Source organism: Dromaius novaehollandiae, chromosome 2 (genome assembly GCF_036370855.1).
Source record: "Dromaius novaehollandiae isolate bDroNov1 chromosome 2, bDroNov1.hap1, whole genome shotgun sequence".
In the NCBI taxonomy this organism is placed as follows: Eukaryota; Metazoa; Chordata; class Aves; order Casuariiformes; family Dromaiidae; genus Dromaius; species Dromaius novaehollandiae.
In genome coordinates this window covers 54,300,100-54,316,687 of record NC_088099.1, presented here as the reverse complement: position 1 = coordinate 54,316,687, position 16,588 = coordinate 54,300,100, and the positions used below count along the sequence as shown (strand labels likewise).

At 40.1% G+C, this 16,588-nt stretch overlaps 1 protein-coding gene across 7 annotated transcripts in view; it reads right to left on the bottom strand.

Moving 5' to 3' along the window:
* The window catches only part of BMPER (BMP binding endothelial regulator), a 166,202-nt gene that overhangs the window by 114,242 nt on the left and 35,372 nt on the right, over window positions 1-16,588 (bottom strand). For all 7 annotated transcript variants that reach the window (XM_026100779.2, XM_026100780.2, XM_026100782.2 and 4 more), the window contains 4 exons: window positions 16,468-16,567; window positions 2,691-2,773; window positions 1,060-1,150; window positions 130-212 (listed from right to left, as the gene is read on the bottom strand). In XM_026100779.2, the coding sequence (XP_025956564.1) occupies window positions 130-212; window positions 1,060-1,150; window positions 2,691-2,773; window positions 16,468-16,567 (357 nt within the window). The remainder of the gene's footprint in view (window positions 1-129; window positions 213-1,059; window positions 1,151-2,690; window positions 2,774-16,467; window positions 16,568-16,588) is intronic.

Below are 16,588 nucleotides of genomic sequence, written 5' to 3'. Positions count from 1 at the left end.
GAACTCCAAGAGGAGAGAAGAATGCATAATAGTGCTGAATTCCTTATATTTTTTGTTTTGTTATGACAATAGTAATGTGCCTTTTGAAGTTCATACAGGGAGATACAATGCCAAAAGGCAAATACTTACAATACAGGAGCACTTGGTGCATTTGTTTCCTTCAGGCCGAAATTCTTCTCCTTCATTGTAATGTCTCCCTTCAAACATACAACCTGGAAAACAGAGTTTGAATAAATTTAGCTCAAGACAGCACACTGTCTTTTCACTATAACACACTTTACCATAGGACAATGGGAAAAATAAATCATACCATCCTCTCTGATACGCATCACTTCAAAAGCCTGTATAAAGGCCTTGAGGACCCCCAACTAACTTTTGGGAGAAAGAAAGCATATTTCTATAGCAGATAAATACATACCAGTGAAGTCAAGGCTAACTCAGGTCTTCCATTAAAAGTGGTTTTGAAACATTTTTCCAAGCTGTTTTCTCTTTCTTATTAGTTCTTACACTCTGAGTCTATATTAGATGTTGGCAGAAATTGTAACAAATTAAATATAATAAACCAATTATAGCACAACAGGAGCAGTGCTTACCTACAAAACCTATGTTGAAAATGAATTAGCCTATAAAACCAGGTTAATTTGCCACAGTGCTTCACACAGGCGAGCCACTCCCATTACCCTTCAAAAAAAAGGATCTCCTCATCCTTTAGGCTTACCCTCATACTTCCATTCCCAACAAAATTCCAGTCATCAGCCAGGCAACCCCAGCTGACAGATCCTCTGAAAAATGATGTAAATATACTTTAAAAAAACCCAGGCCACTGCCATAGCCAATTGCTTCAAATGTGCCTCCATGCATCCCCTGCTGTGTATATACTCTACTAAAAAAAAAAAAAAAGCTCACTCTTTTATGGCATTCAGTGCATTGTGTGCCACTGGCCCGCACTTCAATAACTTGGCAAGTACAATGGTGGAATTAGATGCAGTCTCTCAGGAAATAATGGTTATCATTAGAAATACTGTTGACACAGAGCAGCATCCTCCCATGGAATCTTACCTGGACACACAGGGCAACACATTCCTATGGGCTTGGAAGGGTTTTTGCAATGAACAACACACTGTACCTCTGACTCTACTATCACTCCCTCCTGAAAAAAAGAGCAGATCAGACACGTTCGTTATTGTTGTGGCTGCTTTCAGAAGCAAAAATCCACAATTACGAGAGGCACAATTATAGCACGACACATGCTGTGGAGCACTGGGTTTCAAAGCCTCTTTTCTCTCAGTATTTGCTGCCTGGTATCAGGGTTCAGGTTAATCCACAGTCAAAAGATCCACTTGAGTCTCCCTGACTCCAGACATAGGATTTGCCTTAAAATGCATCAGGTAGGAAACCAAGCACCTTGTTAGGAAAAGGAATCCTGCTTTATCAGGAATCCTTAGCCTTAGTAATCTGCCATGCAGCTTTGGTGGAAATGGACCAGACACAAAGCAATCTCTTCCCTCTCCCCTTGGAGGAAAAAGACTTAGAAAGGAGATAAAAACATCTTGGTCTGCATAGGGGAGCCTCTTATCTTTGATGCTGCTCCTGATAAGTATTAGTAAATTAACATTTCCTGTACTTCTCGTTCAAGAAGTCCTCCTGAACAAATCTGAATGTGAGGATCTGTGCACAAAAGGCTCTTATTCTTTTGCTGCTTACACCTTTGCATTTGGAGGCAGGGAAAACCTGTTTTTTTAAATGTGTGCATCTGGGGTAAACAGGCGTACCCAGGTGTGTATTTGGACACTAAAGCAGACAATAAATAAATGCTCATTCTAGGTAGCTAGGGGTGATCAGAGTATCTAAATTCAAGCTTTAATTATATTTCCATTAAGTGCAAGGATACAGAGTACTGCTGCTGCGACTTAATTCTCCTCAATATATCTGTCTTTAAAAATGTGGGTGCATTTCATAGAGCAGAAACATCACAGAAAAAGAAAAACATCTCAGAATCCTTTTCTCCTATTCGTAGAGCTCTTTAAACTCAGGCAACTCTCCTATTTCCAATAGTGGTGATTCTTACAAGGTGCCTGATTGCATCAGGCATTAATACTGGATCAAATTACCAGCAAAAATTGCAGACTGATCTATTCACAGACAGAAACCAAAATTGCTTACATAATCAATTGTTTTGTGCCTGTAAATGGACAATTTGCAAATGGTATGGTTGCAGATCGGCAGGCTACCAAAATATCTTGATCCACAGCATTAATAAGGCAGGAGCACAGGAAAAGAAAAAGGTTGCTTGCAGGTTTCTCTTAAAGAGCATCCCAAGTAAAACCCATGCACACATACACACAAAAATGTCTAATTACTAAAATAATAATTTGCATCTCATAAAAGGTCTAGCATGCTGAGAAAAGCAGAATTATTTCCAAGGTCAGGGTAGCAGGAAATGACTTGACTCTGTACCACTCCTTCACAAATGTTTGGGTATCGCAGTACTCAAGACACATAAAACTTCTCTTTCTGAATGTTTGGTTATAGCCAGCCACATCTGAAGGGGTTTAAGCTACTTTAAATGCAAAGCTCCTATGTGCTTTAGACATAAAATATTTAAGGTTATTTGGATCGGGTAAAAAATGCTCAGAATTTCATGGGAAAAGCTCATGATTCAATTCCTGTGGTGCTTACAACACCCTTACCTGGCACTGATACGTAATACAGGGATTGGTCGGGAGGTGCCACTTCATCGAGCTGTTGTACGTAACTCCCCCAAAACTGCAATCTATATATAGAGAGAGAGACAGAAGCAAGTCAGACCACTGTTGGGGAGGCTCACAGAAGAGCATCGCACAAAGGCGCTGCACTTGGGTGCTTAGCTTTATGCTTCCTTAGGGGTTATGTAATAACTTTGTTACCAGAAGACAGGAAAGGCTGGTTAGCCCACGCACGCGATCAGTACTAGAGCTGAAATACATTCCTCAAACACAGGCTTTTTCCTTTGTTAAATGAAGTTTCATCCAAGTCTTTTGGAAGAAAAAAGTAATTTCACATTTTTATAAGCTGTTCCTACAAGTTTCCTTCCCACTTTTTCACTTTTTTTTCCCTGAAATTTTGCAGAAGGAAGAGCCAAAAGGGAGCACAAAGAAAAGAATAAAATACCTCACCAGAAAAGCAAAAATAGAAGACATACTAAGTGAAAATAAAATATTTGTTTAGAAAGAGTTTGTTTATTAATGCAAAATTGTTTCAATTAAAACTAAAAATTAATTCTTTGGAAAGCCAAAATGTTTCTGAACAAAAATTTTAAAAGTAGGAAAAATGCCCATTTTCCATTTACTGCTTCTGAGGGTTTTTTCCTAGTCTATTTTACTCAAAATGGGCTTGATCCAAGAGCCCATGAAATCAACAGGAGTCCTGCCAGAGACTTTGAATGACAGAGCCATCTACATGCAGTCACATAGCACAAAATTGTAAAATCAATCAAATAATACCACAGAGTCATTCCCTTTCCAAACCTTACCTCAGCAGCTACTCTAACAGTCAGTCTTTGGTGCTCAGGGTGCATTGTCCTGAGTTGCTTTGGGATACCTTTTGCACCCTTCTGAAAATATAGAGGGTTTTTTGTTTTAAGTTCATATATTGCAAGTTGTAAGTCCTGCACCAGTAAATGTTCAAACCCAAAAGAAAAGAAATCTTTAGGGTCACAGCTCTGAACTGCTGATGAACTTAAAATTGCAACAAAATAATTTTGTATTCAACCCCAAATTTAAAGGAAACCTGGTGTATGAAGATCATTTACAAGTTTATTAACTGCCTTCATCTAAGATCTTAAAAAACTGAAGACTTCAGTATTTGCAGTATTCAGAAATTTTTCCAGGCTAAGTACAGAGCAATATCAACACAAGAGAATCCTGCAGATGCTTAGGCAATTTCACTTAGCTAAGCTGAAACAGATATGTTTTAAAAATAGTTGATCACTAGTGTAAGAGTTGGCCATGATAATTTAATCTTTGACAAAGATTCAAAGATACAAAGTATACATCTGAACCTCACTTTTTTGAAGTAGCACAGCCAGGATGGGGTGATTTTGAACAATAAAGAAGTGTTTAGATTCTCACTATGTCAATAAAATTCTGTGTGAGCGCTTATACACACAGGCTGACATTTCAAAAGAGGAACCTGAAGTCCTAGATTCTTCTTAAGCATTTTAAAGTCCCATTCTGAAAAATATTGGGATAATTTTACAGCAGAGTCTCACTTTTTGCACACTGCAAACTTTGACAAACAGCAGTCTGTTCAAAGAGCTTCCGCTTGCTCAGGTTGCAGAAATCAGGTCGTATCAGGACTCTGGTCCCAGTCTGAGAACGACGTTAAGCATCTGCTTAACTTCTAAGCACTCAAAATGGAACAATCATCTGTGTTGTTAAATATACATGTGTGTGTTTTATTAGAAAGGTTTGGAGTCTTCAGCACCTCGCAGGATCAAGGCTCCAGTCGGAAACTAGTATTGGCTGTAAAACACCTTACATATTTGCTCACCAGTTGTGTGTTTTAATTTGAAGGATTTTCTCTGTAAGAAAGATAATGAGCCCCAGGCGAATCTTCATGTACAGATGTGCATTTTGGACTGAAATTTTCAGTACAAGGATTAGCCTGGTTGAGAAAGCATGAAGGCAGTGCATCCATGCAGTCACTTCACTCTCAGTTGAAAGACGCATTCAAGCTGTGCTATGAAATCCTTGTGCCCATAGCACTGTCTGTTGTCACTCTGGTTAGCAGCAAGGGGGGTAGCTGATTTCTACCTGCCTGCAAGCCACTGATACATGGTGCCGTCAGCACTGGGGGACAACAGCACAACAGAAGAAACCATGGCAGGGGGACAACAACATAACAGAAGAAACCATGGCAGAGAGAGGTTGCAGACAACAAAAGTGCAATTTATAGAAACCAGGATGGGAAAGCATGCAGAAGAGTTCAAGATAAAAATAAAGCTCCAGAGCATTGGCACAGGCCAATAGGTAGAATAAGGGAACAGGAGCAGCATTGTGCAGGCTCCAAGTGAAGTATGATGGAGCTGGATGTCAGCAGATGCTCAGCTGAGAAGAATGGTACCAAGGAAGGGGAGAGTTAGACGATAACACAGACAGACTTGGCCAGAGCTGGGGGAAGACAGCGTATGACAGATTGAAGAGAAGGCAAGAAAGCAAGTGCTTTTCAAACCTCTGGGCAAGATTTTAACCTGTCCTTGACCAAAGCTGTGCCCTGCCACTCTGCCTTTTGTACACCTCAAAGCTACACCCAGAACTCATTCTTCAAAATGAAAAGAAAACAAAGACCACATACCAGACAGTTTTTTGGAACGTCACTTTCAATGCACAAATCTCTCAGCTGACACATGCAAACATAGATCAGGACTTTCCTAACCCACCTAATCATAGTATGGAAGTTCATGGGCTTCACCTAAATCCAGCTCAGCAAAACCCTCCTGCTTCAATGTGCTTACTCAGTCAAGATTTTCTAAGTAGCCCATGGTTAAAGGTCTACCATGCTTGGCTTGTAAAGTAGCAGTCACTGAATATCTCACATCCATTACTAAAGGCCCCAGTGCCTGTTTCTACAATGGACTACGGCTGAATGTACTTCATGTTCCTAAAAGACATTTTAGTTCCCTTTGGAGATATTGGCACACTAACTTACTGTCTCCATCCGCCATTTGAAAGGGAGAGCAGGGGAAAATAATAAATCAAGAAAGATCAGAGCTTAGCACAATCACTTAATTATATAAATGCCAAGCACTTATTCTGCCTGAATACCTACTTAAAGCATAAAGGAAAGGGCTAGAGAGGTCGCTGTCAAGAGGAAAACTCCCAAGCAGTGTTCGAAGGAGTTCATGAAAGGTAACAGAAATGAGTCAGCCTAACACTAGTAGGCAAATCTGATCCCACGATATACACCCCATCACAAAAATCTTCAGGATTCCACATACAGAAAGAGGTTGAATATCACTGGTCTATATTAGTTTTAAAAGAGCTAGCTTGATTCATATCAGCCAAGGAGTGTGTCCTAATTTTTTAGGCCTTCCTGCTTCTGTCTTTAAGAACAGCTGGTGTTTTATTAATGTAAAATATTAACTTTCAGTTAGTTGTAGGTTTTGTTCCTATAATCTACCTCAACCCAAATAGTTCAGATAAGTCTTGGATAAACATGCAAGCTTAAAGTCACTTATCTGAATCAAACCAAACCACCGAATACTTTGAAGTTGGTAAATTGTTGTATATACAGTGGAAACTGCTCATTAACTTCTAGTCACCTCATAAAGGCAAAATGATCCTCTAGACTTGTCATTCTTGCACAATAAATGATGATAAAATGGTTATATCACTTCTGATTTACTAATTTAGCTATTTTAATTCAATTGTTTGCATGCCTTATTTGAGCACTCTAGTTTCAAACAGCATAAACCAACTTTTAGCTAATTTAATTTGAAAGAGAACAATTTAATTCCAAAATAAGCATCCTCACATGGACTTGGACTGAAATAACAAAAGATGCAAATTATAGCAGATTTAGTTATTGGCATGTGGGCAAGCTGACAATCAGGAAGTCATTTGTCATTCCAAATGCAGTAATATTTTTAAATGAACCTTTTTTTCCCCAGACACCCCAGCACAGAGCAATATCATGAAAAGAGGGAAATTGACTGGAAAAGACAGTTTAATAGTGCTAAAGCTCAACCAGTGTCCTCAGGAGTTCATTAAAAACAAGCCTTTATTACTCAACTTGACATTGCCTAATAAGATTCCAGAAGAAATTTTTGCTTATTTTAGGCTAATGAGAATTTTATAGACAAGTCATTTCCGTATTCTCCCAGGAGAAAGTAATAGATTGGCGCACAATAGACTGTCTCCCCATCCCTCATTTCTTCAGCATCTTTCTTCTCCTATTTGTCTTTCTCTTGCTTTCCCTTCACTTTCTATTTAAAAAGGCACCTCTCTATTGGCATGGAAAATAAACATCAGGAAAAAGAAAACAGTCATAAGACTTGTTTTATTTAGTATTTGATAAATTAATCCTCAGGGAGGAATCCAGGCATGTTAACACTAAATACCAGTTCTAGCCAAAAAAAAAAAAAAAAAAACAAACAAAACAAAAAATCCCAACAACTTGCACATTCTGCAGTATTTCCCTGACATTAAAGCTGTTGGCCAAAATAAGAGAACTGTGAATCGCTCATACATCTCTTATTACATATACTGCCAAATGTCTTAGCAATGGTAGAGTCATTGACAGTTTCTGGTAAACTAAAGTTCCATGGATGCAATTCTACTTTTGTGTAATTTTCATATCAGGTAACTCTGGTCTTCATTTGTCAACAAGGAAGCATAAAAATATATATAGAATCCCCCATGCTAATTAAGGCTAACTCTAAAAGGGTGAAAAATCCAGCTTTTTCCTCTGTAGCTAAGTGCAATCAAACCTATTTGCAGCTGAGCCACTGCAATTCTACCACCCAAGGGATGCAAGGCGCAGAGGCCATGTAATGGGTGTACAGCATCTTAAAGTAGCATGGCCTTGGAAGTGGGCTATGCCTGGACTGCAGAATTAGCAGGCATATGATGGTATTCAGCTCATGTTCATTGAGCAAATAGCAGCAGAGATCAAGACATTACCCCCTCCCAGTGGTTCGTTATTGCCCCCTGCAATCTCCCCAAAATGAATTTCACCTTCCCAAAAATCTTGTGTTTCACTTTTATTTATATATATATAAATAAATATATATAAAAATATATAATATATAAAAATATTTTTATTATATATTTATATATTTATATATTTTATATATTTATATAAATAAAAGTGACCCTGCCGGATCCATAAGAACCTTGCAATGCAAAAATATATGTAGCTAGAGTTGCTATTAATTCCTGATCTGATACCCTATGTGTTTGCTGCTGTGACAAAATCAGGTATAATGGCAAGTAATTGTGTCACCAAGCAACATCATTTACAGCATCCCCTTACAGCCATGAGAGGTCACAGCTCTCCAATTGCTTGGCTTGGCAAAATCATTCACAAAAATATCAGTGCATCTTACAGCTTCAGAGTTAAATAGTGAAAGAAATTCTTATTCCAGTCTTATGTGTACTAAATTTGTTTATTATGTGGTTCCAGACAAATGTTACACATGAAAGTTATTTGGCAAAGTCTCCATCTTGGTCTTTAATTTCCTTTTACTGTGCTGCACTGGACACAATGTCCACACACAAGCTGTCAATACATCTGCATATTACCACAAGCATCTCATGTTATTTTCAACTGTAAGAGTGGGAAGAACTTCTGTGCAATCGCAAAAGTGTGGGTAACTGATGTTTGGCTGCAAAAGTATTTAGGACAACATGACATGACAGTTCCTAAAAGCTTCTCACACAAATGGGAGAATCATGGTAATCAAGGTAACAAGGGAATCTAAACTTTGAGGCACAACTGAATATACCAGTTGTAGACAGTATATACTGGATATTGAAAGTATATGAAGCGTACGTGTTAAGACCTTTGTTTGCAGAGTTAACTCAGAGGAAGTGGTGATGAGGGAGAGACATTTTCACCCTTTGGCACAATCAGTAGTGACCAAAACTGATACCATAAAGTGATGATACTGTCCTTAGTGGCTGCATGTCACTGCTTCAAAATCCCTACCTTTACTTGAAATACAGAGCCACAAACTGAGTGAGTGTCAAGATGAACATATAACCCCAGGCTCAAGGAGGGGGTCTCCTGGTTCAGAGCTGGAGCACATTACTGAGAGGCAATGAGGAAAGGCCAAATGAAAAGTTAGACTCGATTTCGTTCCTGAGCCATCTCATCCCACAACCCGTCTCTGACAGGGGCCAGGACTATATTATTCAGATGAAGGTGAAACAGATTTTAGTAGAAAAATATGCAATTACCTTCCCATCCCCTACCCCTCCCTCCACACACATGAGGTCTCATCCTCGCCTTGGAGAGCTCGCCCTAGGGCACGTGAGGACAGGCTGCAAGTTATAGTGCCCCATCAGTGCCCCACACAAAGCGTCCCCCTGGTCACTCTTACGGCAAGGCACCAAACTCGTATCGCCTGTCTCACACGAGGGGCGTCCAGCGGCAAGCAGTGTGCCAAACGTACGGCTCCTGCAGGGTGCGGGTAGATTAGCCAGTGACTGATAAACTCGTAACCTCACTCTGACTTCCTCTGCAAGCCAGCCCTAATAGTTGAAATTGGCCGCAGTCCTCAAGCATAATATTTGATATCCTTCCCAAGAAATGCACAATTTAACTCCGATCACTTTGGATATTCAATATGCAGGGGAACTAGCCCTGCTGCTGCCTGGGCTGTGATTTCGTTCTCTGGTAAACTCCAGAATTTTCTTCACCATGATTATGAATGGAGCATAGCTTCCAAACCTCTACGTTCATTAAATAAAGAAAAAAAAAAAAGAAAAAAAGAAAAAAAGAAAAAAGGTAGCTCTCAAAAGTTAACAAGTACAAAAAAAGCAAAATTGCATCTGGGAAGCGAAAGAAACTTAAAACCAACAAATCATACTTGTTGTGACAAATACCCACCTATTTTGCCTTTGCACATCCATGGGAGTTTCACATTCTTAGGATAAAAGAGTGAATATGATGCACAATTTTAGAAATATACACTTTATACAACCCTGAGCCAGTAATGCCACTTCTTCAGAGAGAAATAACTTATTATTAGAGGTGTAGAGAGCTCTATATCCAAGTGACATGTCTCCATCCAACTAAGTAAGAAAATGCTGCCAAATCTATTTCTATAATCTCAATGATCTCATATGTTTTCATTAAACATATTAAATAAAATGAGAGATGAAAAGTGGAATATTTTTCCTACACTAAAGTAATAAGAGGGCTTAATTTTTTAATTCTTTCAGAATGAATGGTATGTTAAAGGTATATAATACATTTTATAAACTACAGAAAGTATCTGTCAGAATAGTCTCACAGAAAGTCTTCACCATTATGCTTAGTTGTTTGCATTCCCCTTGCAGCAGAGAGCCATAATCATGGGCCCACGTTTCTCTGTTCCGGACTTTGCACAAACACAGAACAAAAAAAAAAGAGTGCCTTGCCCCACCGACTTTACTATCAAAGGTCCTACATGCTTAAAGTAAGGAATACTGTTAAAACACATTACTAGTCTGGGGGGTTAAAATATTAAGTAGAGCAAAATCTCTTCATATGCTAGGGATTACAAGATGCTTCCATCACAATGAATATCATTCTATTTTTTTCTTTCTGGTTGCAAAAGCTGTTCTTTACTTTTTTATTTATTAAGAAAAGAGGGAAAAAAAGAAGTGCTGAAAGCCATCTAGGTAGCATACAAATATCCAACAGAAGCAATGGACATATGCTCAGTATGCAACCCTTTGCAGGCAAACTTTCTGCCAACAACCCAAGTTCTCCTGTATGCAAAACTCTGAACAAGAGAGCTCAGCAGGATGTGCTGTTGTAGGCATATAGTATTTCTTAGTTTCGAAATGTTTTATGCTATATTGGACCTGCACACCCAGTCATCATGCCTTCCTCCTAATAGAATAAAGTATCCTGGCAGCAATGTTACGACTGACTCAGAGTGGTGGTTTCCTTCCTACACAAGCCAATTCTAGAAACATACCCTTTGGTGTTGATGTTATCCTCCTGATACTGTGCTCAAATGACAGCAGCCATTCATTCATTTCTTCACAAGGTAGGAAGACCTGACACTATCAAAGAGAGTTTGCAATAGCCCTTACAGTCTGATTAAGCCTTTCCAGGGTTTGGGACTTAAGCCAAGAAAAAATCCATCAGATTCTGGTGTCTTTTCTTCATAACATTTTGTTCAGGTTTAGATGAAATATAACCAGTAAAAATCACTGTTTCCCTTTTCCTGCTTGTGTTCCCTATGGGCATTCTGGCAGCTTGACAAAATAGTAACTGAGAACAAACTTTGCAGGGCCAAGTCCTGGCTGCAGCTGAACTCTGCACTGAAAGTGCCAGAGAGCTGCTGGGACAGCAAAGGGAGCTGAACTGGATCATAGCTGGCAGTATCTGCCTGGCATTGGTCCTTCCCACCCTTGATCCCCAAATACTTCCCACAGGACACCCATTTTGGATTTTCACAGAATCACAGAATGGTTGAGGTTGGAAGGGACTGCTGGAGTTCATCTGTTCCATCCCCCTGTTCAAGCAGGGTCACCTCGAGCAGCTTGCCCAGTTGGGTTTTGAATATCTCCACGGATGGAGACTCCAACATCTCTCTCGGCAACCTGGTCCAGTGCTCAACCACCCTCCGAGTAAAAAAGTGTTGTCTTCATATGGATTTCCTTTGTTTCAGTTTGTGCCCATTGCCTCTCATCCTGTCAACGGGCACCACTGAGAAGAGTCTGGCTCCATCTCCTTTATCATTAGATATTTATACACATTGATAAGACACTCCCCCCAAGCCTTCTCTCCTCCAGTCTGAACAGTCCCAGCTCTCTCAGCCTCTCCTCCTATGAGAGATGCTCCAGTCCCTTGATCTTCTCTGTGGCCCTTTGCTGGACTTGCTCCAGGAGTCCCATGTCTCTTGTACTAGGGAGCCCAGACCTGGACCCAGCACTCCAGATGTGGCCTCACCAGTGCTGAGTAGAGGGGAAGGGTCAGTCTCTCAACCTGCTGGGAAGTCTCTTTCTAATGCAGCCCAGGATACTGCTGGCATTCTTTGCCACAAATGCACAATGTTCAACTTGTCCACCAGGACCCCCAGGTCCTTCTCTGCAAACCTGCTCTTGAGCTGGTTGGCCCCCAGCCTGTACTGATGCATAGGGTTATTCCTCCCCAGGTGCAGGTCTTTGCACTTCCCTTTGTTGAACTTCATGAGGTTCCTCCTAGCCCATCTTTCCAGCCTGTCAAGGTCCTTCTGAAAAGCAGCACAACTGTCTGGTCTATCAGCCACTCCTACCAGTTTTGTATCATCTCCAAACTTGCTGAGAGTGCATTTGGTCCCAATATCCAGGTCATTACTGAAGATGTTAAATAGTATTGGCCTCCATATCGACCCCCTGGGGGACACCACTAGTGTCTGGCCTCCAGCTGGACTTCATGCCTCTGATGATGTTCACCTAGTTTTCAATCCACTTCACTGTCCACTTCTTAGCCCATACTTCATCCGCTTGTCTATGAGGTTGTTATGGGAGACAGTGTTAAAAGCCTTACTGAAGTCGAGGTAGAGAAAATCCACTGCTCTCTCCCTCATCCACCAAGCCAGTTGTCTCATCATATAAAGCTGTCAGGTTGATTAATGAGGTTTTAGCTCTCCTAACCCCATTCCTGCATGCTCAGACAGTGTATCTATATTCCTCCTGGGTTGTCTGTCCCCACTTCCACCTCTTGTACACTTCCTTTTTATGTCTGAGTGCTCAGACATATCAGGAGCTCCTTGTTCCTCCATGTTGGCCTCCTGCCACCTCTGCTTGATTTCCTGCTTGTTGGGATGGACCATTCTTGAACTTGGAGCTCAATATCAACCAGCTCTCTTGGACCCCTCTTCACTCCAGGGCCACATCTTGTGGGTTTCTTCCAAGCAGGTCCCTGACCAGGCCAAAATCTGCTTTACTGAAGTCTAGGGTTATGATGCTGCCTTTTACCATGCTCCCTCCTTGAAGGATCCTGCACTCCACCATCTTGTGGTTGTTGTAGCCAAGGCTGCCCCCAGCTTTCACATCCCTGACCAGTTCTTCCTTGTTTGTAGGTAAGAGGCCCAGTCTCTCCTCACTGGCTCCTCGATCACCAGTGTTAGGAAGTTGTCATCAATGCACTCCAGAAACCTCCCAGATTGCATCTGCCTTGCTGTGTTGTCTCTCCAGCAGATACGAGGGTAGTTGAAGTCCCCCATGAAGACAGGGTCTGCAAAAATGAAGCTTCTTCCACTTGTCTGGAGAAGGCCACATCTGCTTCTTCTCCCTGTCCAGGCAGTCTGTAGCAGACACCCACTACAATGTCGCTCATATTTGGCTGCCTGCCAATCCTGACCCACAAGCTCTCAGCTGCCCCTCAGCTGCCCCCAGGCAGAGCTCCCTTCTCCGGTTGCTCTCTCATGTAAAGGGTAACTCCAACTCCTTGCCTTCCTGGCCTGTCCTTCCTAAGGAGCCTGCATCCATCCATCACAACACTTCAGTCATGTGACCTACCACACCATGTCTCCATGATGCCAGCGAGACTGTAGCCCTGTAACTGCACACAGACTTCTTTTGCACAGAACAGGAGCTTCAACAGCATTCAGTGCATCAGGAAAAAAAGTACTTCCCTGTGAGGTGAAGGTGGCCCCATCAGCCTCTTCCCATGGCTCCAGAATAGCCTGGTGACAATGTGTGGTGTATGGGCTGCTGTAGTTATACAGACATGTATTTAGCTTTACCTTTTAGAAATAGCAGAAAATTTTGTTCAGAAATTTAGCATTTACTTGGCAAAATTAAGCTCTCGAGAACCTGGAAATGCTAAAATTTAAAGCTGTTCTTGCATCTTAAGTACATAGGAACAGCCATCTTGGGTCAGGCCAAATGTCCTTCTAGCCCAGTGTCTTACCTCTGATAGCAGCCAATAGCAGACACCTAGGCAAGCATGTAGCAGTAATACCACAAGATACACTCCCAGCTTCCAGTGACTGGCAGCTCAGGAACTTCTTGCACTAGAGACGGTGCCTTGGTATTTGATAGCTATCAATGTTTTTTTCAATCCATTAAATTGTCTGGTCACTTTTTGAGTCTGTATAAGCTTTTACAATGTCTTGTGGAAAAGAGTTCCATGGTTTAAGTGTATGTTGCAAGATGTATCTCCTTCTTCGTATGTTGAACCTGCCACCTGCTATCTTTGAATCATGTGGCCTAGTTCTTATTCCGAAGGGGACGTTGAACAATCATTTCCTCTTCATCTCATCCAGGTAATTGAACATTTTATAAATGTCTAGCATATCCTTCCTGTCTTTCCCAAGTCAAGGAGTCATAGGTATTTCTTGTAGGGAAGCTATGCCACTTCTTTTATCATTCCTATCGCTCTTCTCTGCTCTATAGATCTACACTAGCTTCCAGAGAGGGAGAAAGCAGAACTCTACACAGGATTTCCGAGGCAGGCACACCATACAGAGGGATAATAGTTTTGGGGGGTTTCATTTTGTATTCTGCTGCTTTCCTAACAATTCCAACATTTGGTTGTCACCTTTGAGAGCCACTGAGTGTTGAGCCATAGAACTGTTATTACACTGGGAACGAGTTGTGAACTGGGAGTCATGAACTCAGAGCCCAAGATTATATTTTAAAAGTTAGGACTGTTTTGTCCTGTGTGTATCACTTTACATGTGCATCTACATTAATTTCCTTTGCTATTTTATCAGCAGCTATTCCGTGTCCTAAGAACCTTCTGCAACTCTTCACAGTCCTCTTATTTTACTGCCCTAAAGAGGTCATTACCAGCAAATTTTGTGTCACTCTTCATCCCTTTTCTAGATCATTTTTGAATAAGCTGACAGGCTGAGATCCTTGCAAGAATCCACTGGTAACCTTTTTGTCTTACAAACATAACCATTCATTGCTACCTTCTGTTAGTTATTCATTGATGGGAAGAGTTTCTCTATAAACTCAGGGCTGCTCAGTGTCTTTGGCAGTTTTTGGCACAGGATCTTCTTGGATGCCTATTAGAAATCCAAGAAGATAACATCAGCTGGATCTCCCTGTTGATATACTTATTGACATTTTAAAGGACTCTAGTACATTTGTAAGATATAACTCCTCCCCCATATATCATAATTATCCTTGTGCTCCCTAATTCTATTTTTTAATACTCTCTATTAATTTTCCTGTTAGAGATGTCAGGCTTACTGATCTGCAGATCTCAAGCTCAAGCCTATTAATAATTTTCTGAAGGTACTCACCACAATTCAGGATTACCAGAAAGCTTTACAAGGAGTCTGAATTAAAACTGTCAAGCTAATGATAACAGCCCTTAAAGCCTAATTTCTGTATCCTTAACTTTAAAGCATTAATTTTCTTTTCATGTAGAAACATGCTGTATGCATGTGTGTGCATATGTATATGTATGCATTTAAAATTTTCAGGCAACTGACCAATACATCCATAATCGAAATGGAGACTCAACCTCCAACCTAATCACACTAATGTTTAGGAATCTTTTGCTATAAAGCTGATGCTAAACACAATTTGACAAATAGAATAAATTATGTTTAATTTATGTGAAAGCAGTAACTACAGATTCTTACTGTTCAGGTAATACTTGCATTCTTTTTTGTTTCCTTTTTTTTTCTTTTTTTTAGTGTCAGCCTTCTAGACAAAGCTTTGTATTCGGGCTTGCCAAGCCTATTCTGAAGTTGCACCATAGAAGCAAAACATGAGTAGACCAGATAACACATCTCTGTAATCATCCAGGAAAAAATGCACATCCATCACGTCTCTTCCATCTGAATTTCAGTGTAATCTGTTTTCTTGCACTTGTATATCTTCTGAGAAGGCAATAAATGCCTGAATTTCCAAACAATTTATCCTACCCTATCTCCCTCCCAAAGCTATTCTATCTCCAATGGGTAATTAAACAATAGAAAAAAATAAAGAAAAATAAAGTTGTCTGAATCTGACATTCTCCACTTCACTGACTCTGTCAGCAGTCTCTCAGCAAAATTACAGTGGTTTACAGTTTATCATCTACTGTATGAGTATAAAAAAGACTTGTTTTCAATTTAACCTACTTTTACATTTCTTATGTGGATAAGCATGGTAATCACATAATAAACATGTTTACACAATTCATTTATTAATTACTTGATACTTGATAATTAGCTCATTCTAAAGGATTTAGAAGATACCATGTTGGTCAACAAATAAACGTATAATGTTCGGATCACTGCCCATTTTGGTTTTAAGGAAAATCTCTGCTATATTATTACTGGAACCAGGAAAGATTTAGTACCATGAATAGATTTTTATTTGCTTATTTTTAACATAGAATAAAAAATAGTCATGAATGATTACTATGCCCACTTTTAATAAAAAGTATTATTTCTATTTTGTCCAACTACTCAAGAAGCTTAAGGAAATCTTAATGACCAGTCGCTACTAGCAGATTGATTTTGACCTAAAATATTCATAATAGATAAAGTTAGAAAAGGAGATGTCACTCAAAAGTCTGACAACATATCAATGAAGTAGAATAAATACATATTTCCAAAGGATTGAGGTTGCTCAAAAACTAATAATTACAGGATGAATGTATCAACTTACACATCTCCATCAATTTTGGAAACACATTAATTTTAATTGTGATTGCTGTCTTTTTGGCTGGTGACAGCCAAGTCTCACTTGTGAAGACTCTAACTTTGCCCCGAAAATAAACTTGCCAGAGAACTGATACCATTTTAAAAAGAGAGAAACTACAGGAAGGGAACTGCACCTTTGCAGCGCTCACAGCAAGCTCCTCTCTGCTTAATGACGAGAGCACAGTCCTTGGAAAGCATTGGGCACTTCTCTCTTTTGCATGTCACTTCCTTATTCTGGAAAAAAAGAATAGACAA